At 40.1% G+C, this 22,254-nt stretch overlaps 1 protein-coding gene across 8 annotated transcripts in view; it reads right to left on the bottom strand.

Moving 5' to 3' along the window:
• The window catches only part of LOC126262725 (alpha-N-acetylglucosaminidase), a 367,572-nt gene that overhangs the window by 313,141 nt on the left and 32,177 nt on the right, over positions 1-22,254 (bottom strand). For all 8 annotated transcript variants that reach the window (XM_049959519.1, XM_049959518.1, XM_049959521.1 and 5 more), the window contains exon 4: positions 21,943-22,161. In XM_049959519.1, the coding sequence (XP_049815476.1) occupies positions 21,943-22,161 (219 nt within the window). The remainder of the gene's footprint in view (positions 1-21,942; positions 22,162-22,254) is intronic.

Raw genomic sequence — 22,254 nt, 5'->3', positions numbered from 1 at the left:
AGTACTGCCTCTTTACATATGTTGTTCCACCATGGGGTTTCCCTACTTCTCCTCTTTGTGCTAGTTCTTCCGCACACAGTCTCAGCTGCCTCAACTAGAGCCCTCTTAAAATCTCCCCATTCTTCTTCCACTGTTCTCTGATCTTCCTTTGGCAGCTTCTTCCTGATCAGTGTCTGGTATTGGGTCCTCCGTTCATCCTCTCTCAGCATCCATGTCTTCAACCTTTTCTCCTGTATATCTGTTGCCCTCCTATCTTTTTTCTCTCTCAGGGTGGCTACCAACAGCCGATGGTCACTGTCTAAGGCCTCAGATGGAATGACCTTAACATCTGTGAGGCTGCTCATCATCTGCCTATCCACTAGTACATAGTCTACTACTGAAGTTTGGGACCAGTCCCCACTGTACCAAGTTATTTTGTGACTACTTCTCTTCTTGTACCAGGAATTTGCGATCGCCAGCCCATTCCTCTTGCAGAATTCTCCTTCTCTATTTCGGTTCCCCCAGCCCTCTGGTCCCATTATCTCCTCGAATCCTTTCCTGTCTGTGCCAACATGTGCATTGAGGTCCCCTATTATAATCTGATTTCCTCCATTTAGCTGCTTTTGCATGTCATCTTCAAATTCCTCCTTCTCCTTTTTTGTACACCCCACCTGTGGGGCATATGCTTGGATGATTTCAATGCTTTTTCCTTTCACCCGTACTCTGGCTTTTATCATTCGATCATTGATACCTTCCACCTCCTCCTGCAGACCCTCTCTGACCACTATTGCCACTCCATTTCTTCCCCTCTCATTCCCTATCCAGTACAGTTTACATCCTTTACTTAGTGGTTTTTCACCAACTCCTCTCCACCTAGTCTCAGCAAGTCCCAAGATGTCCAATTTCCTCCTTTCCATCATTTCTACAATTTCTTCTAACTTCCCAGTTAGAGTCCTTACGTTTAAGGTGCCCAGTCGTAAACCATCTCGTAATCCTTTTCCATTGCTTGGTCGGTTTCCTTTAAATCCGTTCCGTGATCCGAGGTATATATATATATATATATATATATATATATATATATATATATATATATATATATATATATATATATATATATATATATATACAAAGATGATGTGACTTACCAAACGAAAGTGCTGGCAGGTCAACAGACACACAAACAAACACAAATATACACACAAAATTCAAGCTTTCGCAACAAACTGTTGCCTCATCAGGAAAGAGGGGAAGGAGAGGGAAAGACGAAAGGATGTGGGTTTTAAGGGAGAGGGTAAGGAGTCATTCCAATCCCGGGAGCGGAAAGACTTACCTTAGGGGGAAAAAAGGACAGGTATATGGGAAAAACTATAAATATGTCTGCTTGTGTCTGTATATGTGTGGATGGATATGTGTGTGTGTGCGCGCGAGTGTATACCTGTCCTTTTTTCCCCCTAAGGTAAGTCTTTCCGCTCCCGGGATTGGAATGACTCCTTACCCTCTCCCTTAAAACCCACATCCTTTCGTCTTTCCCTCTCCTTCCCTCTTTCCTGATGAGGCAACAGTTTGTTGCAAAAGCTAGAAATTCTGTGTGTGTGTTTGTGTGTTTTTTATTGTTTCTGTCTACCAGCGCTTTCCCGTTTGGTAAGTCATGGAATCTTTGTTTTTTTATATAGGGGTAGGAGAGAATGAAGATGAAAAAATAAAAAAAAATACTAAATCAAACAATAACATAAATGACAAAACAATAGTATGAAAAATGAGAAGAACTGTATGTTAACAGAGGTTAAGTCAAGAAGACATCAGGATACGAGGTATGTTGGAGGGCGAATTTCCATTTTCAGACTTCAGGGAAACTAGTATCAGATGGGGAGCAAAACAGCCCATGTAGTATAGTAATAGTAGTATTGTAGTCAAGCTGTACAGCACATTCAGCAATTGGGTACTGGGCATCCCTAAAGTGGACAGTTCCTCTATGTCCATTCAAGTGCTCAGCCAGTTTTTTTGTCATCAGTCTTCTGACTGGTTTGATTCGGCCCACCATGAATTCCTCTCCTGCGCCAACCTCATTTCAGAGTAGCACTTGCAACCTATGTCCTCAATTATTTGTTTGATGTATTCCAATCTCTGTTTTCTACTACAGTTTTTGCCCTCTTCAGCTACCTCTAGTACCATGGAAGTCATTCCCTGATGTCTTAACAGATGTCCTATCAACCTGTCCCTTCTCCTTGTCAGTGTTTTCCACATATTCCTTTCATCTCCAATTCTGCAAATAACCTCCTGATTCCATACCTGATCAGTCCACAATTTTCAACATTCGTCTGTGGCACTACATCTCAAATGCTTTGATTCTCTTCCGCTCTGCTTTTCCCACAGTCCATATTTCACTACCATGCAATGCTGTGCTCCAAACATACATTCTCAGAAATTTCTTCACAAATTAAGACCTAAGTTTGACACCAGTAGACTTCTCTTACTTTTCTTGGCCAGGAATGCCCTTTCTGCCAATGCTAGTCCACTTTTTAGGTCCACCTTCCTCCATCCATCATCTGTTATTTTGCTGCCCAGGTACTGTTGTTGTTGTGGTCTTCCGTCCTGAGACTGGTTTGATGCAGCTCTCCATGCTGCTCTATCCTGTGCAAGCTTCTTCACCTCCCAGTACCTACTGCAACCTACATCCTTCTGAATCTGCTTAGTGTATTCATCTCTTGGTCTCCCTCTACGATTTTTACCCTCCACGCTGCCTTCCAATACTAAATTGGTGATCCCATGATGCCTCAGAATGTGTCCTACCAACTGATCCCTTCTTCTAGTCAAGTTGTGCCACAAATTCCTTTCCTCCCCATTTCCATTCATTACCTCCTTATCAGTTACGTAATCTGCCCATCTAATTGTCAGCACACTTCTGTAGCACAACATTTCAAAAACTTCTATTCTCTTCTTGTCTAAACTGTTTATTGTCCATATTTCACTTCCATACAAGGCTACACTCCAGACAAATACCCTCAGGAAAGACATCCTGACACTTAAATCTATACTCGATTTTAACAAATTTCTCTTCTTCAGAAACGCTTTGCTTACCATTGTCAGTCTACATTTTATATGCTCTCTACTTCAGCCATCATCAGTAATTTTGCTGACAAAATAGCAAAACTCATCTTCTACTTTCAGTGTTTCATTTCCTAATCTAATTCCCTCAGCATCACCTGATTTGACGACATTCTTCTACTGTATTTCTTTCCCCCATTCCTGTCAATTGGTCCCTTATGCTCTCCCTGAAACTCTGTACAATTTCCGGTTTGGTCAGTTTATCCAAGTCCCATCTCCTTAAATTCCCACCTTTTTGCGGTTTCTTCAGTTTTAATCTACAGTTCATAACCAATAGATTGTGGTCAGATTCCACATCTGCCCCTGGAAATGTCTTACAATATAAAACATAGTTCCTAAATCTCTGTCTTACCATTATATAATATATCTGAAACCTGTCCTTATCTCCAGGTTTCTTCCATGTATACAACTTTCTTTCATACTTCTTAAACCAAGATAAAAGAAATTATTCAGGTAGTGAAGGGAGACGAAAATTTAATAGTCATGGGTGACTGGAATTCGACAGTAGGAAAAGGGAGAGAAGGGAACATAGTAGGTGAATATGGACTGGGGCTAAGAAATGAAAGAGGAAGCCGTCTGGTAGAATTTTGCACAGAGCATACCTTAATCATAGCTAACACTTGGTTCAAGAATCATAAAAGAAGGTTGTATACATGGAAGAATCCTGAAGATACTAAAAGGTATCAGATAGATTATATAATGGTAAGACATAGATTTCGGAACCAGGTTTTAAATTGTAGGACATTTCCAGGGGCAGATGTGGAATCTGACCACAATCTATTGGTTATGAACTGTAGATTAAAACTAAAGAAACTGCAAAAAGGTGGGAATTTAAGGAGATGGGACTTGGATAAACTGACTAAACCAGAGGTTGTGCAGAGTTTCAGGGAGAGCATAAGGGAACAACTGACAGGAATGGGGGAAAGAAATACAGTAGAAGACGAATGGGTAGCTCTGAGGGATGAAGTAGTGAAGGCAGCAGTGGGGCAGCAGAGGATCAAGTAGGTAAAAAGACGAGGGCTAGTAGTAATCCTTGGGTAACAGAAGAAATGTTTAATTTAAATGATGAAAGGAGAAAATATAAAAATCCAGTAAATTAAGCAGGCAAGAAGGAATACAAACGTCTCAAAGATGAGATCAACAGGAAGTGCAAAATGGCTAAGCAGGGATGGCTAGAGGACAAATGTAAGGATGTAGAGGCTTATCTCACTAGGGGTCAGATAGATACAGCCTACAGGAAAATTAAAGAGACCTTTGGAGAAAAGAGAACCACTTGTATGAATATCAAGAGCTCAGATGGAAACCCAGTTCTAAGCAAAGAGGGGAAAGCAGAAAGGTGGAAGGAGTATATAGAGGGTCTATACAAGGGTGATGTACTTGAGGACAATATTATGGAAATGGAAGAGGATGTAGATGAAGATGAAATGGGAGATACGATACTGCGTGAAGAGTTTGACAGAGCACAAAAGACCTGAGTCGAAACAAGGCCCCGGGAGTAGACAACATTCCATTAGAACTACTGATGGCTTTGGGAGAGCCAGTCCTGACAAAACTGTACCATCTGGTGAGCAAGATGTACGAGACAGGCGAAATAGCCTCAGATTTCAAGAAGAATATAATAATTCCAATCCCAAAGAAAGCAGGGGTTGACAGATGTGATAATTACCGAACTATCAGTTTAATAAGTCAGAGCTGCAAAATACTAATGCGAATTATTTACAGACGAATGGAAAAACTGGTACAAGCCGACCTCGGGGAAGATCAGTTTGGATTCCGTAGAAATGTTGGAACACGTGAGGCAATACTGACCTTACAACTTATCTTAGAAGAAAGATTAAAGAAAGGCAAATCTACGTTTCTAGCATTTGTAGACTTAGAGGAAGCTTTTGACAATGTTGATTGGAATACTCTCTTTCAAATACTAAAGGTGGCAGGGGTAAAATACAGGGAGCGAAAGGCTATTTACAATTTGTACAGAAACCAGATGGCAGTTATAAGAGTCGAGGGACATGAAAGGGAAGCAGTAGTTGGGAAGGGAGTGAGACAGGGTTGTAGCCTCTCCCCAATGTTATTCAATCCGTATATTGAGCAAGCAGTAAACGAAACAAAAGAAAAATTTGGAGTAGGTATTAAAATCCAGGGAGAAGAAATAAAAACTTGAGGTTCGCCGATGACATTGTAATTCTGTCAGAGACAGCAAAGGACTTGGAAGAGCAGTTGAATGGAATGGACAGTGTCTTGAAAGGAGGATATAAGATGAACATCAACAAAAGTAAAACGAGGATAATGGAATGTAGTCGAATTAAGTCAGGTGATGCTGAGGGAATTAGATTAGGAAATGAGTCACTTAAAGTAGAAAAGGAGTTTAGCTATTTGGGGAGCAAAATAACTGATGATGGTCGAAGTAGAGGATATAAAATGTAGACTGGCAATGGCAAGGAAAGCGTTTCTGAAGAAGAGAAATTTGTTAACATCAAGTATAGATTTAAGTGTCAGGAAGTCGTTTCTGAAAGTATTTGTATGGAGTGTAGCCATGTATGGAAGTGAAACATAGACGATAAATAGTTTGGACAAGAAGAGAATAGAAGCTTTCAAAATGTGGTGCTACAGAAGAATGTTGAAGATTAGGTGGGTAGATCACGTAACTAATGAGGAGGTATTGAATAGGATTGGGGAGAAGAGGTGTTTGTGGCACAACTTGACTAGAAGAAGGGATCGGTTGGTAGGACATGTCCTGAGGCATCAAGGGATCACAAATTTAGCATTGGAGGGCAGCGTGGAGGGCAAAAATCGTAGAGGGAAACCAAGAGATGAATATACTACGCAGATTCAGAAGGATGTAGGTTGCAGTAGGTACTGGAAGATGAAGGAGCTTGCACAGGATAGATTAGCATGGAGAGCTGCATCAAACCAGTGTCAGAACTGAAGACCACAACAACAACATCTCATCATACATTTCATCAATTTCATCATCATCTGCAGAGCTAGTTGGCATATAAACTTGTACTACTGTAGTAGGCGTGGGCTTCGTGTCTATCTTGGCCACAATAAGGCATTCACTATGCTGTTTGTAGTAGCTTACCCGCAGTCCTATTTTTTTAATTCATTATTAAACCTACTCCTGCATTACCCCTATTTGATTTTGTATTTATAACCCTGTATTTACCTGAGCAAAAGTCTTGTTCCTCCTGCCACCGAACTTCACTAATTCCCACTATATCTAACTTTAACCTATCCACTTCCCTTTTTAATTTTTCTAAACTACCTGCCCGATTAAGTGATCTAGCATTCCACGCTCCGATCCGTAGAACGCCAGTTTTCTTTCTCCTGATAACAACGTCCTCTTGAGTAGTCCCCGCCCAGAGATCCGAATGGGGGACTATTTTACCTCCGAAATATTTTACCCAAGAGGACGCCATCATCATTTAACTATACAGTAAAGTTGCATGCCCTCGGGAAAAATTACGGCTGTAGTTTCCCCTTGCTTTCATTAGATTAGGAAATGAGACACTTAAAGTAGTAAAGGAGTTTTGCTATTTGGGGAGCAAAATAACTGATGATGGTCAAAGTAGAGAGGATATAAAATGTAGATTGGCAATGGCAAGGAAAGCATTTCTGAAGTAGAGAAATTTGTTAACATCAAGTATAGATTTAAGTGTCAGGAAGTCATTTCTGAAAGTATTTGTTTGGAGTGTAGCCATGTATGGAAGTGAAACATGGACGATAAATAGTTTGGACAAGAAGAGAATAGAAGCTTTCGAAATGTTGTGCGTCAGGAGAATGCTGAAGATTAGATGGGTAGATCACATAACTAATGAGGAGGTGTTGAACAGAATTGGGGAGAAGTGGAGTTTGTGGCACAACTTGACCAGAAGAAGGGATCAGTTGGTAGGACATGTTCTGAGGCATCAAGGGATCACAAGTTTAGCATTGGAGGGCAGCATGGAGGGTAAAAATCGTACAGGGAGACCAAGAGATGAATACACTTAGCAGATTCAAAAGGATGTAAGTTGCAGTAGGTACTGGGAGATGAAGAAGCTTGCACAGGATAGAGTAGCATGGAGAGCTGCATCAAACCAATCTCAGGACTGAATACCACAACAGCAACAAAAACAACAACAACTCTCAATCCATATTCTGTACTCATTAGACTGTTCATTTCATTCATGTAATTCTTCTTCACTTTCATTCAGGATAGCAATGCAATCAGTAAGTCATATCACTGATATCTTTTGACCTTGAGGGCAAAAGACTACATCCCCTTCTTACACCTTTTTTAATCTGAGCAGTTCATTCTTGGTCGTTCGCTCTTGTTATTCTGTCTTAGCCCTTGTACATGTTGTATATTACTCGTCTCTCCCTACAGCTTACGCTTATTTTTCTCAGAGTTTCAAACATCTTGCACCAATTTACATTGTCGAACGCTTTTTCCAGGTTGAAAAATCCTAAGAACATGTCTTAATTTTTCTTTAGTCTTGCCTCGATCATCAACTGAACACCAAAATTGTGTCTTTGGGGCCTTTACCTTACCTAAAACCACACTAATCATCAACTAATACCTCCTCACTTTTCTTTTCCATACTTCTGTATATAACTCTTATCAGCAACTTGGATGTATGAGCTGTTAAGCTGATGGCGCGATAATGTTGACACTTGTCAGTTCTTGCTGTCTTCGGAATTGTAAGGATGATGCTTTTCCGAAAGTCAGATGGTATGCTGCCAGACTCATACACTCTACACATCAACGTGAATAGTTGTTTTGTTGCAACTTCCCCCTATGATTTTATAAATTCTGATAGAATGTTACCTACCCCAACAACCATTCCCCATTTTCAATTTCTACAAATTTTTCATGCAGCCATTTCGTCTTAGCTTCCATGCACTTCCTATTTATTTCATTCCTTCAGCGACTTGTATTTCTGTATTCCTGAATTTCCCTTAAGATTTTTGTACTTCTTCCTTTCATCGGTCAGCTGAAATATTTCTTCTGTTACCCACGATTTCTTCGCAGTTACCTTCTTCGTACTTATGTTTTTCTTTTCCACTTCTGTGTTTACCCTTTTTAGAGATGTCCATTTCTCTTCAACTGTACTGCCTACTGAGCTATTCCTTATTGCTGTATCTACAGCATTAGAGAATTTCAAGTGTATCTCATCATTCTTTAGTGCTTCCATATCCCACTTCTTTGCAAACTGATTCTTCCTGACTAGTATCTTAAACTTCAGGCAACTCTTCATCACTACAACATTGTGATCTGAGTCTCTGTCTGCTCCTGGGTCACTTTACAATCCAGTATCTGATTTCGAAATCTGTCTGACCACGGTGTAACCTAACTGAACTCTCCCCACACCATCCAGCCTTTTCCAAGTATACCTCCTCCTCTAGTGATTCTATTACAAGCTGAAATTTATTACAGAACTGAATTTGTCTCTCTCTTCTCTCATCCCTTCTCCCAAGCCCATATTCTCCTGTAATCTTTCCTTCTACTTCTCCCCCTACAACCGCATTCCAGTACCCCATGATTATTAGATTTTCATCACCCTTTACATTCTGCATTACCCTTTCAATATTCTCATATACTTTCTCTATCTCTTCATTTTCAGCTTGCAATGTCGGTATGTATACCGGAACTATTGTTGTCAGTGTTGGTTTGCTGTCGACTCTGATAACACCAACCCTATCACTGAACTGTTCACTGTAAACACTCTCTGCCCTACCTTCCTATTCATAACTAATCCTATAACCGTTATACCATTTTCTGCTGCTGATGGTTTTACCCTATACTCATCTGACCAGAAATCCTTATCTTCTCTCCATTTCACTTCACTGACCCTTTTATATCTAGGTTGAGCCTCTGCACTTTCATTTTCAGATTTTCTATCTTCCCTACCACATTCAAGCTTCTGGCATTCCACACCCCAACTAGTAGAATGTTATCTTTTCGTTGATTATTCAATCTTTTTCTCATGGTCACCTTCCCCTTGGCAGTCCCTTCCCTGAGATCTGAATGGGAGACTATTCTGGAATCTTTTGCCAATGGAGAGATCATCATGACACTTTTTCAATTACAGGCCACATATTCTGTGGATACACGCTGTGTGTCTTTAATGCAGTGATTTCCATTGCCTTCTGCAGCCTCATGCGGTTGACCACTATTGATTCTTCTGCCTTTAGGGGCAGTTTCCCTCCCCAAGGACAAGAGAGTGCCCTGAATCTCTGTCCGTTCCTCCGCCCTCTTTGACAAGGCAGAATTAAGGTGACTTCTTATGCCGGAAGTCTTCGGCTGCCGAAGTTGATTATTAATGAGAATTTAAGCAGTGCAGATTTAGAACTCAGGACCGAGGATGTTTTGATTACTAATCAAGGATGCTACCCCTAGACCAGGGATGCAAATGTGACCCTAGACACTGCACCTGGTAGTGGCCAGGTACACTACATCACACTACCTTACTACACAAACACAGGAAATCTTCCTTGTTTTTGTTAATTACTTCTGGCAGACAGGTCAAAACACTCCTGGATGGAGGAAATTGTAATTCCCACCCTTAAACCTATAAGGACCTTATAACTGTAAGCAGTTATCATAGCTTCATTTTAACCAAGCTGTGTGGGAATGACCTTAGAGGGCATTATGTACTGCTGACTATTAAGACAACATCTACTAGGTGCATTCTTTGAGATAAGAGTGCTGATAATCTCCTCAGATATTCCCACAAATACACATTAACATTGTATCATCCACAGTGCAATGTCTCATTAAATGCTCACTATTTGTGAAGAATTTTGTCAGTTTCTACTCCTCCAGACCAATAATTTGTCAGCTTCGGTTGACAATTAACAAGTTGATGAAATAGATCAACAGCTGTGGTTTCAAACAACTGCTATAGCAAAAACAAACACAGTTTATGGAATGTAGTACTTTATAGAGAAACATGTAAGATACAATGAAGTACAGGCTGTGTGTAGCACTGACACACTGACTGGACCACAATTACACAAGTTACAGAACAAGCCGAGCACTCATTTGCTATCGTTTAAATCATATAGTTTCTTTGGCAGTGCACCAGAGCACCCCAGGGGGCTAACCCAGGTGGCCACTGTAAGCGGGCCTGTGAACTGTATGGCTGTGCGATCTCTGAAATTACATACGTCATGAGTGAAGGTACATCAACAACCTCCTGAGCACGTATTGACTTTCACCGTTCTAGTGATGTTTTCTATCACCCTGAGCTATGAGTGAAGGCCACAGCACTAAATTTTGAAAATTCATTGAGGCACCAGGGTCTAGCTTTTGATAAAACATTTACATGGCTACCACACCTGAGATATTTCAAAGCAAACGGAAACACAGAGCATTCAACATTGCAAGACACCCACATTCATAAGATGAGTGGGCAGACCATGTATATCTACTGAAATTCTACAAGGCTCATGTACAATCCATTGTGGTTTATGGATGCACAGTGAACATCAAGCCCAGCAATTTTAACTCAGTACTATCAAATCTATTCCCCGTAAGAGACTCCTGATGAAAACAGAGGCTTTTAGAACTAGAATTATTCCCAGCCTCTATTTGCGGCCAGGTCGTGTGTCACCATCTATGCCTACATCTAAATGGCTACTCTGCAAATCACATTTAAGTGCCTGGTAGAGGGTTCATCAAACCACATCCACAATAATTTTGTATTATTCCACTCTTGAACAACACGTAGAAAAAATGAACACCTATATCTCTCTGTGCAAGCTCTGATTATCCTCATTTTATTATGATGATCGTTTCTCTCTGAGTAGGTCGGCTTCAATGAAATATTTTCACATTCGGAAGAGAAAGTTGGTGACTGAAATTTCATGAGAAGATTCTGCCGTAACAAGAAACACCTTTGTTTTAATGGTGTCCATCCCAAATCTTGTATCATGTCCATGACACTTTCTCCCCTATTTCACGACAACACAAAATGCGCTGCTCTTCTTGGAACTTTCTCAACGTACTCTGTTAATCCTATCTGTTAAGGATCCCAGAGCGCGCAGTAGTACTCAAGAAGAGGACGGACAAGCACAGTGTAGGCAGTCTCTTTAGTAGACCTGTTTCATTTGTAAATGTTCTGCCAATAAATCGCACTCTTTGGTTCACATTCCCCACAACATTTTCTGTGTTCTTTCCAGTTTAAGTTTCTGTAATTGTGATTCCTAGGTTGTTGTTGTTGTTGTGGTCTTCAGTCCTGAGACTGGTTTGATGCACCTCTCCATGCTACTCTATCCTGTGCAAGCTTCTTCATCTCCCAGTACCTACTGCAACCTACATCCTTCTGAATCTGCTTAGTGTATTCATCTCTTGGTCTCCCTCTACAATTTTTTCCCTCCACACTGCCCTCCAATACTAAATTGGTGATCCCTTGATGTCTCAGAACATGTCCTACCAACCGATCCCTTCTTCTAGTCAAGTTGTGCCACAAGCTCCTCTTCTCCCCAATTCTATTCAATACCTTCTCATTAGTTATGTGATCAACCCATCTAATCTTCAGCATTCTTCTGTAGCACCACATTTCGAAAGCTTCTATTCTCTTCTTGTCTAAACTATTTATCGTCCATGTTTCACTTCCATACATGGCTACACTCCATACAAATACTTTCAGAAAAGACTTCCTGACACTTAAATCTATACTCGATGTTAACAAATTTCTCTTCTTCAGAAACACTTTCCTTGCCATTGCCAGTCTACATTTTATATCCTCTCTACTTCGACCATCATTAGTTATTTTGCTCCCCAAATAGCAAAACTCCTTTACTACTTTAAGTGTCTTATTTCCTAATCTAATTCCCTCAGCATCACCCGACTTAATTCGACTACATTCCACTATCCTCGTTTTGCTTTTGTTGATGTTCATCTTATATACTCCTCTCAAGACACTGACCATTCCATTCAACTGCTCTTCCAAGTCCTTTGCTGTCTCTGACAGAATTACAATGTCATCGGTGAACCTCATAGTTTTTATTTCTTCTCCATGGGTTTTAATACCTACTCCAAATTTTTCTTTTGTTTCGTTTACTGCTTGCTCAATATACAGATTGAATAACATTGGGGAGAGGCTACAACCCTGTCTCACTCCCTTCCCAACCACTGCTTCCCTTTCATGTCCCTCGACTCTTATAACTGCCATCTGGTTTCTGTACAAATTGTAAATAGCCTTTCGCTCCCTGTATTTTACCCCTGCCACCTTTAGAATTTGAAAGAGAGTATTCCAGTCAACATTGCCAAAAGCTTTCTCTAAGTCTACAAATGCTAGAAACGTAGGTTTGCCTTTCCTTAATCTTTCTTCTAAGATAAGTCGTACGGTCAGTATTGCCTCACGTGTTCCAGTATTTCTACGGAATCCAAACTGATCTTCCCCGAGGTCGGCTTCTACTAGTTTTTCCATTCGTCTATAAAGAATTCGTGTTAGTATTTTGCAGCTGTGGCGTATTAAACTGATTGTTCGGTAATTTTCCCATCTGTCAACACCTGCTTTCTTTGGGATTGGAATTATTATATTCTTCTTGAAGTCTGAGGGTATTTCGCCTGTTTCATACATCTTGCCCACCAGATGGTAGAGTTTTGTCAGGACTGGCTCTCCCAAGGCCGTCAGTAGTTCCAATGGAATGTTGTCTACTCCGGGGGCCTTGTTTCGACTCAGGTCTTTCAGTTCTCTGTCAAACTCTTCACGCAGTATCGTATCTCCCATTTCATTTTCATCTACATCCTCTTCCATTTCCATAATATTGTCCTCAAGTACATCGCCCTTGTATAGACCCTCTATATACTCCTTCCATCTTTCTGCTTTCCCTTCTTTGCTCAGAACTGGGTTTCCATCTGAGCTCTTGATGTTCATACAAGTGGTTCTCCTATCTCCAAAGGTCTCTTTAATTTTCCTGTAGGCAGTATCTATCTGACCCCTAGTGAGATAAGCCTCTACATCCTTACATTTGTCCTCTAGCCATCCCTGCTTAGCCATTTTGCACTTCCTGTCGATCTCATTTTTGAGACGTTTGTATTCCTTTTTGCCTGCTTCATTTATTGCATTTTTATATTTTCTCCTTTCATCAATTAAATTCAATATTTCTTCTGTTACCCACGGATTTCTACTAGCCCTTGTCTTTTTACCTACTTGATCCTCTGCTGCTTTCACTACTTCATTCCTCAAAGCTACCCATTCTTCTTCTACTGTATTTCTTTCCCCCATTCCTGTCAATTGTTCCCTTATGCTCTCCCTGAAACTCTGTACAACCTCTAGTTCTTTCAGTTTATCCAGGTCCCATCTCCTTAAATTCCCACCTTTTTGCAGTTTCTTCAGTTTTAATCTACAGGTCATAACCAATAGATTGTGGTCAGAGTCCACATCTGCCCCTGGAAATGTCTTACAATTTAAAACCTGGTTCCTACATCTCTGTCTTACCATTATATAATCTATCGGATACCTTTTAGTCTCTCCAGGGTTCTTCCATGTATACAACCTTCTTTCATGATTCTTAAACCAAGTGTTAGCTATGATTAAGTTGTGCTCTGTGCATAATTCTACCAGGCGGCTTCCTCTTTCATTTTTTAGCCCCAATCCATATCCACCTACTATGTTTCCTTCTCTCCCTTTTCCTACACTCGAATTCCAGTCACTCATGACTATTAAATTTTCATCTCCCTTCACTATCTGAATAATTTCTTTTATTTCATCATACATTTCTTCAATTTCTTCGTCATCTGCAGAGCTAGTTGGCATATAAACTTGTACTACTGTAGTAGGTGTGGGCTTCGTATCTATCTTACCCACAATAATGCGTTCACTATGCTGTTTGTAGTAGCTTACCCGCATTCCTATTTTCCTATTCATTATTAAACCTACTCCTGCATTACCCCTATTTGATTTTGTGTTTATAACCCTGTAGTCACCTGACCAGAAGTCTTGTTCCTCCTGCCACCGAACTTACCTAATTCCCACTATATCTAACTTTAACCTATCCATTTCCCTTTTTAAATTTTCTAACCTACCTGCCCGATTAAGGGATCTGACATTCCACGCTCCGATCCGTAGAACGCCAGTTTTCTTTCTCCTGATAACGACATCCTCTTGAGTAGTCCCCGCCCGGAGATCCGAATGGGGGACTATTTTACCTCCGGAATATTTTACCCAAGAGGACGCCATCATCATTTAATCATACAGTAAAGCTGCATGCCCTCGGGAAAAATTACGGCCGTAGTTTCCCCTTGCTTTCAGCCGTTCGCAGTACCAGCACAGCAAGGCCGTTTTGGTTATTGTTACAAGGCCAGATCAGTCAATCATCCAGACTGTTGCCCTTGCAACTACTGAAAAGGCTGCTGCCCCTCTTCAGGAACCACACGTTTGTCTGGCCTCTCAACAGATACCCCTCCGTTGTGGTCGTACTTACGGTACGGCTATCTGTATCGCTGAGGCACGCAAGGCTCCCCACCAACGGCAAGGTCCATGGTTCATGGGGTATTCAGTTGAATTTACAATCTTTAGATTCGATTGATTAATCACGCAACTGATTCCTTTTAGCATTCATGTGGATGACATTACACTTTTCATTATATAGGGTCAATGACAATTTTTGCACCATATAGATATCTTTTTAAATCATTCTGTGATTGACGATTCTGATGACTTACTAGACAGTAAACAACATCATCACACGCAAACAACCTAAGAGGGCTGCTCAGATTGTCTCCTAATTTGTAGGATTCACTCACTACCGGGTTGGAAACGCCTACTGTTTTGTCAGGATGCAGACCAAGGACCTGTGGGGCATCGCAATGAAACAGCGTTCAACATTATTCAATTTATTACTCAGAATACAAGTCGTCGTCGATGTGTCTTCTGTGATAGTTGGTGGCCACACATAATTCGGAGAGGAATGAGCTGAACCCAACAGCGGACTCAAGACTGCCAAGGAAGCTGCATCAGCTTGGGATAAAAGTTTATGATACCCCACTGCGGCAGTTTGTCGCTCACTGGCAAGGTCGAATATGCCCTAATCAGTAGCCCTGATTGGAGAGGGCGGTGACCGCGATGTGTGTGGTTGATCACATGCCTTTCCCGGGAGTAGACCTACATCTACATATACACTTCAACCTGCTGTGGATCCCAAACAAACGAGCAGTACTCAAGAATGGGTTGCACAAGCGTCCTATATGTAGTCTGCTTTACAGATGAACCACACTTTCCTAAAATTCTCCCAATAAACCGAAGGTGACCATTCCGCCTTCCCTACCACAATTCTCACATGCTTGTTCCATTTCATATCGCTTCGCAACGTTACGCCCAGATATTTAAACAATGTGACTGTGTCAAGCAGAACACGACTAATGCTGTATCTTAACATTAAGGGCTTGTTTTTTTCTACTCATCCGCATTAGCTTAAGCACTTCTACATTAAGACCCAGTTGCTATTCATCTCACCAACTAGAAATTTTGTTTAGGTCATCTTGTATCAACCTACAGTCACTTATCTTTGACATCCTCCTGTAGACCACAGCCTCATAAGTGAACAATCGAAAATTGTTGCCCACCCTGCCTGCCAGATCAGTTTTGTACACTACTGGCCATTAAAATTGCTACACCAAGAAGATATGCAGTTGATAAATGGGTATTCATTGGACAAATATATTATACTAGAACTGACATGAGATTACATTTTCACGCAATTTGGATGCATAGATCCTGAGAAATCAGTACCCAGAACAACCACATCTGGCCGTAATAACGGCCTTGATATGCCTGGGCATTGAGTCAAACAGAGCTTGGATGGCATGTACAGGTACAGCTGCCCATGCAGCTTCAACACGATACCACAATCATCAAGAGTAGTGACTGGCGTATTGTGACGAGCCAGTTGCTCGGCCACCGTTGACCAGACATTTTCAATTGGTGAGAGATCTGGAGAATTTGCTGGCCAGGGCAGCAGTTGAACATTTTCTGTATCCAGAAAGGCCCGTACAGGACCTGCAACATGCAATTGTGCATTATCATGCTGAAATGTAGGGTTTCGCAGGGATCGAATGAAGGGTAGAGCCATGGGTCGTAACACATCTGAAATGTAACGACCACTGTTCCAAGTGCCGTCAGTGCGAACAAGAGGTGACCGAGACGTATAACCAATGGCACCCCATACCATCACGCCGGGTGATACGCCAGTATGGCAATGACGAATACACGCTTCCAACATGCGTTCACTGTGATGTCACCAAACACGGATGCGACCCTCATGATGCTGTAAACAGAACCTGGATTCGTCTGAAAAAATGACGTTTTGCCATTCAGGCACCCAGGTTTGTCGTTGAGTACACCATCACAGGTGCTCCTTTCTGTGATGCAGCGTCAAGGGTAACCGCAGCCATGGTCTCCGAGCTGATAGTTCACGCTGCTGCAAACATCGTCGAACTGTTCGTGCAGATGGTTGTTGTCTTGCAAACGTCCCCATCTGTTGACTCAGGGATCGAGACGTGGCTGCACAATCCGTTACAGCCACGCAGATAAGATGCCTGTCATCTCGACTGCTAGTGATACGAGGCCGTTGGGATCCAGCATGGTGTTTCGTATTAGCCTCCTGCACCAATTCCATATTCTGCTAACAGTCATTGGATCTCGACCAACGCGAGCAGCAATGTCGCGATACGATAAACCACAATCGCGATAGGCTACAATCCGACCTTTATCAAAGTTGGAAACGTGATGGTACGCATTTCTCCTCCTTACACGAGGCATCACAACAACGTTTCACCAGGCAACGCCGATCAACTGCTGTTTGTGTATGAGAAATCGGTTGGAAACTTTCCTCTTGTCAGCACGCTGTAGGTGTCGCCACCGGCGCCAACCTTGTATGAATGCTCTGAAAAGCTAATCATTTGCGTATCACAGCATCTTCTTCCTGTCGGTTAAATTTTGCGTCTATAGCATGTCATCTTCATGGTGTATCAATTTTAATGGCCAGTAGTGTATACAGAAATAACAACGGTCCTATCACACTTCCTCTGATGAACACTCAACATCGAAGACAACATACTAGATTCTATTACTTAAGAAGTCTTCAAGCCAGTCACATATCTGAGACCCTATTCCATACACACGTACCCTCGTCAACAATCAGCATTGGGGCACCATGCTGAATACATTTCGAAGCCTAGAAACGGAATTTTCCAGTTGGCCTTCACCCATAGTTCGTGTATCATATGAGAAAAGAGCAAGCTAGGATCTGCATGAGCAATGCTTTCTAAAGCCTTGCTGATTCATGGACATGAGCTTTTCGGTCTCAAGGAAATTTTTTATATTCGAAGTCAGAATATGCTCAAGAATTCTCTATGCCAGGGGTGCTTATTAATATGACATCCATACGGGACTTTATGCAATGGTCAAACGACAGTACATTTGTACCATTCTCCAGACTGAACGATTTCTTAAACATGGAATTTAAAACTTTGGCCTTCCTTTTGCTATCTTCTACTGCCAAACCAGACCTGTCAACGAGCGACTGGATGGAAGCCTTAAGCCTACCTAGAGATTTTACATAGGATCGGAATTTTTTGAGTTCTCCACCAGATCTTTAACCAATGTATGACAGTGGTAGCCGTTGTATGCTTCGTGCATAGATCTTTTCACACATGCATGAATCTCTACTAATCCTTGCCTGTCGTCATTTACTTGTCGTCTTTTGAACCGAGAATGCAACTGCCTTTGCTTTCTCAGCATTTTTTCGAATTTCGTTATAAAACAACAGTGTGTCTTTTCCACCTCAATCTACTTACTAGATGTACATGTAGATAACCAGAGAATCGAGTGTGAACAACATGAATGTCATTGATCCTATTGAATAAATGCCCTAGGCTAATGGGGATGGAGTATTTATGTCGTGGAGAGGCTCCGTTCTATGGCTTCATCCGTAATGACTGAACTGGTTCTGCTCTTCCCAAGTCGTCAGCGAACTTAATTTCAGCTAAATTTGCTTAATGAATTTGCTATAGTATCTTCACTGCTGAAGCAAACTCCTGCAAGGTGTTGATGGATCCTACCTAGTATCTCTTACATAATGTTGCAAAGACAGTTAGGTCTGCATTCTTCTAACAATTTTCTGCTGAGTTCGCTCACACTCTCACTCAGGACTGTGACACTTGCTGTCTTCCGCGTGATTGAGTAACACCAGTTGTTCGAACTTAGAAAATTTTATTCTCCTCTTTCCTTACTAATTTGTCAAGTAACAGTTCTGTGCAGTACACCCTGCAACAGAAAAATTGGGAAAATCCACAGTATCAGCCAGATGCATGACACCCTAGCTGCTCGGTCTTCAAAGTGTTAAGACTAGCTACGACCTGTTCGAGAAACTTCAGTCGATATCAACATTTCCAAAATCACTGACTGTTAATATTCGTGTGGGGAAATATTTGAAATGCATCTCATAACTTAAATTCTGTAATTAATTATTAAGAAATATATTTTAATATGTATTTTGGGATGGCTCCACCTCAGAATCTTTAATTGTGAACTGCACCTGCTCTTTTCTATTTTTATTCCAACTGGTTATTGAAAATTCATCAACTTCTAAAGCTGGAAGGAGCTTTTCTTTATACATGGGTGAATATCATATGTTAGTTTTAAGTTGTACTGAAGACTGCATTTTCTTCTTGATATTCCTACTTTGATTTTTTTGCTACTTCTTTCCTGTTAACTAGATCAGCAACATACAATTTCTGTAGTTCATAGTTCATATTTGGCCAGAAGGTTAGAAATATTTGACTATGGTTCTTCTCAGATACTGAAGAATACATTCGCTTTTTCTTTGATTTGCAACAGAATGTCTATGAGCGTTGTGGACCCATTTTTCTAAGTTCTTTGTTCATTTAAATTTGTTCTTCTTTTTTCTAACTCACATTACTTTTATATTTTTATCATTCATTCAAGAAATTTCCATATAGCAAGATCTGCTTTACCTTTCTTATCACAACTTCTTGTTATTTCAGTGCCTTCATTCATAGGTTCTGGCTCCACAGCATTATTTAGCATGTTTACTTTTTCAACTTGGCTTTTCCTTTTATTTTAATTATACCACTTCATTTCAACAGCTAGAACTGATTGTAACTCATCTTTTTTCTTTCTTTCTTTGTAGTTTCTTACATCTTATTCTTTTTGTTGCCATTTTTAGACAACTTTCTCCTTCTTTTTTTCTTGCTGGGTTGGGATCATACATTTCTGAGCCTCCAGTTTCTTCTGTTTTAGTAGCCTCATAACTTCTGAATATAACATACTGAAGGATCATCAACTAGTGAGAATGATGCTAGCAGTACACTTGGTACTCCTGAATGGAAAATTTTAGATAACTATAGGGCTACCTTCAATATCCTACTTCCCCTTGATTCAAATAATTTACTTGCACCTGAGTTTCCAGCAATATCAAGAGAAATAATTAGAAAATTTGCTGACTGGATGTAAAATTTATACTAAGCACTTCTGAGTTACTTCATATAATTATTATAGGGGTGCCACAGTAAATTACTATCTAAACACACACACACACACACACACACACACACACACACACACACAGAGAGAGAGAGAGAGAGAGAGAGAGAGAGAGAGAGAGAGAGATGCAGCCACAAAATGAAAGATAAGCTTTGGTACAATAACACACAATAAGATGGAGGAAGAATTACACATTACACAATTTAAATCTAAGCTAACTTTATTTTTGTTGGTGGATTTTATTTTATAATGGTCGTATGAAGAAAAAATTAAAATATTCTCGAGAGAAGATTTTCAGAGCAAAAGGACATTCTTTGAGAAAGTTCTCAATTTCACATGAATAAAAAATTCAAAGCATATTCTCTGATGAGGAAGTTCCTTCTCACTATCTCTCTTTCCCATTGAGAAGGTTCTCCGTATGTGTCATCTGCCGTGTCCAGCACAGAATGCGAGCATATGTTACATTTCATTCAGTCACTCAAACAGGCAAACTATTCAATGTACAAATATTGAACTGGCATCAATGTGTTCTGAAAGGGTTGCACTGAGTTTCGATTTTACTTTTATGTGCAGCAACGAATTATTAAGACGATCACGGACAGTTTATGAAAATGCATTTTCTTGCAATGTTACCAAATTTTTGATAGACACGAAACTTTTTTATTATTGAAGTCAGGTGAACACATTATGCAAAAGAAATCTTAAGATTATATGACCTTTTCATCTACTCCAAACCCGAACACTGTCAGAGTTTCCTAACATGAGATAATGTTGGTTAAATATGGTGCATAATGGTCTGCTCGCGCGTTAAGTACATAAGCGGTCGTTATGAGAAACAGATCACTAGGTTTGTAATAAACCAGTTGTTAATTTTTCTGATCAGCCTACGTACTTCTAATATAACAAGATACAAGATTTATGCAGTGAGAAGAAATGATGACGAACATCTGGAAATATCAGTGATACAGCTATTTGGTGTCCACCAAAGTCTACTTGTAAATCAGTCTGAAAACTTCGGTGTGCCAAAGAGCAACAAAAATGTTTTAATTTTCACTTTGAAGGGTTGCTCCCTCTTCTTTCAAGATTTTCTGGAAGGAAGTTCACCGGACAAACAATGTTATTATTGTTAAACCCGTACAAACTTCTAGTTTCTCTCTTCAGTATTTCTTCGGTTTACGTGTATCTCTTTTTGTTTTTCAAGCAACATAAATTCTGCCATTACTATCAAAAAGTCGATAACACTTAAACCTCAACAGAACTAAATCAGTTCAAAGTACGCTACAGAGCTCACTTCAAAACACAGAGTATGTTCTCCGGTTTTGAGAAACTCTTATAGTTTTACTCATATGAAAATCGAGAATGTTCTTTGTTCTGAGCAACTCCCACCACCATTTTACTCATGCTGGGCAAATTCTTGGGTAAAGTATATTCTCCGACACACTTTAATCATAAGAACCTCAGAATGTTCTCCGAAATTTCGAGTATTAAGTACATTCTCCACCTTATTCATATGCCCCATGATGCTTGTACTTGATTGTTTTCTTATTGAAAATAAAGTACTTCGTTATTTGTGTTCTTTCCATTTTTGGATAGCCCATGTAAACTTCTGCATACATTGACTAATCACTTGAGCAATTAGTAACTTATTGTGTATTAATCACTACACTGTAACACTTTTAAATTACACGAAGTATGTTATAAATAATGCCAACAAACTCAAAGTAATTATTACACAGGCAGAACAGTGAAAGAAATGTGGTAAATTTCCAATCAGAAACATTCTTCTGAGACATGAGGTTCCGTACCTTAAGCGTTGAGCATTACAACATAAAAGATTTTGACACTTTGGTATAGAAATGCCAATCCTACCTATATTGAAATATGGGGTATTTCATATCATGAAGAAATATGTAACTCAGAATTTGTTTTTGAGTTATGAAGTATTGCTATCATAATGACAAATTGTTATATGGATAATTTTCTGCATGCATTGTTTATGAATGAAATTACACTGATGTAAACAGAGCTATGACAAAGATTTGAAGAATAAAAGCCCCATTGTAGTTTACTTGCATTGTGGAAATGGTGCCGCTACACTAACTCAAGTTTACAGTAATAGTTTGTTGTTAATTCATTCTGTGTACCTAACATAGAGAAATAAGGCAATAGAAGAAATCACATTTATCATTGTTGCAAAACTGGATACAAAAAATCCTACTAACTTCAGTAAAGATAGGGAATCTTAGTGATATGCTGTAATTGTGCTACACTGAAAAAAACGTTAATGACAATAACACAAAATATACAAACAATCACACAGTTTACCAGCATCAAAAGCAAGCTGAAATGTAAAATACTCTACCAGGCAAAAAAAGCAGGCCCTGTAAAATGTTCATCAATTTCGTCAGCAGTCATATTCAGCCTCTTATACACTTGCAGCCATATAGCTTCCTGACCATTGAATGCAAGAGCCAAATTAATGCTGTTCATGGCCATCCAATCAATTTCTTTCTCCCATCGTGCCCAGTCCCACCAGACAAAACTGTAGCTTGTAGTGCAGACATTTTGATAATATCGAAACCTACGTTAATCAGAAAAATAAATCAAACAGTGCAGCAAATTTACATGCAATCAAAACTTAATTTCCACATTATGACAATAATATTCACAAGGA

The sequence above is a fragment of the Schistocerca nitens genome, chromosome 6 (genome assembly GCF_023898315.1).
Source record: "Schistocerca nitens isolate TAMUIC-IGC-003100 chromosome 6, iqSchNite1.1, whole genome shotgun sequence".
Classification (NCBI taxonomy): domain Eukaryota; kingdom Metazoa; phylum Arthropoda; class Insecta; order Orthoptera; family Acrididae; genus Schistocerca; species Schistocerca nitens.
This window is presented reverse-complemented; position numbering and strand designations above follow the sequence as displayed.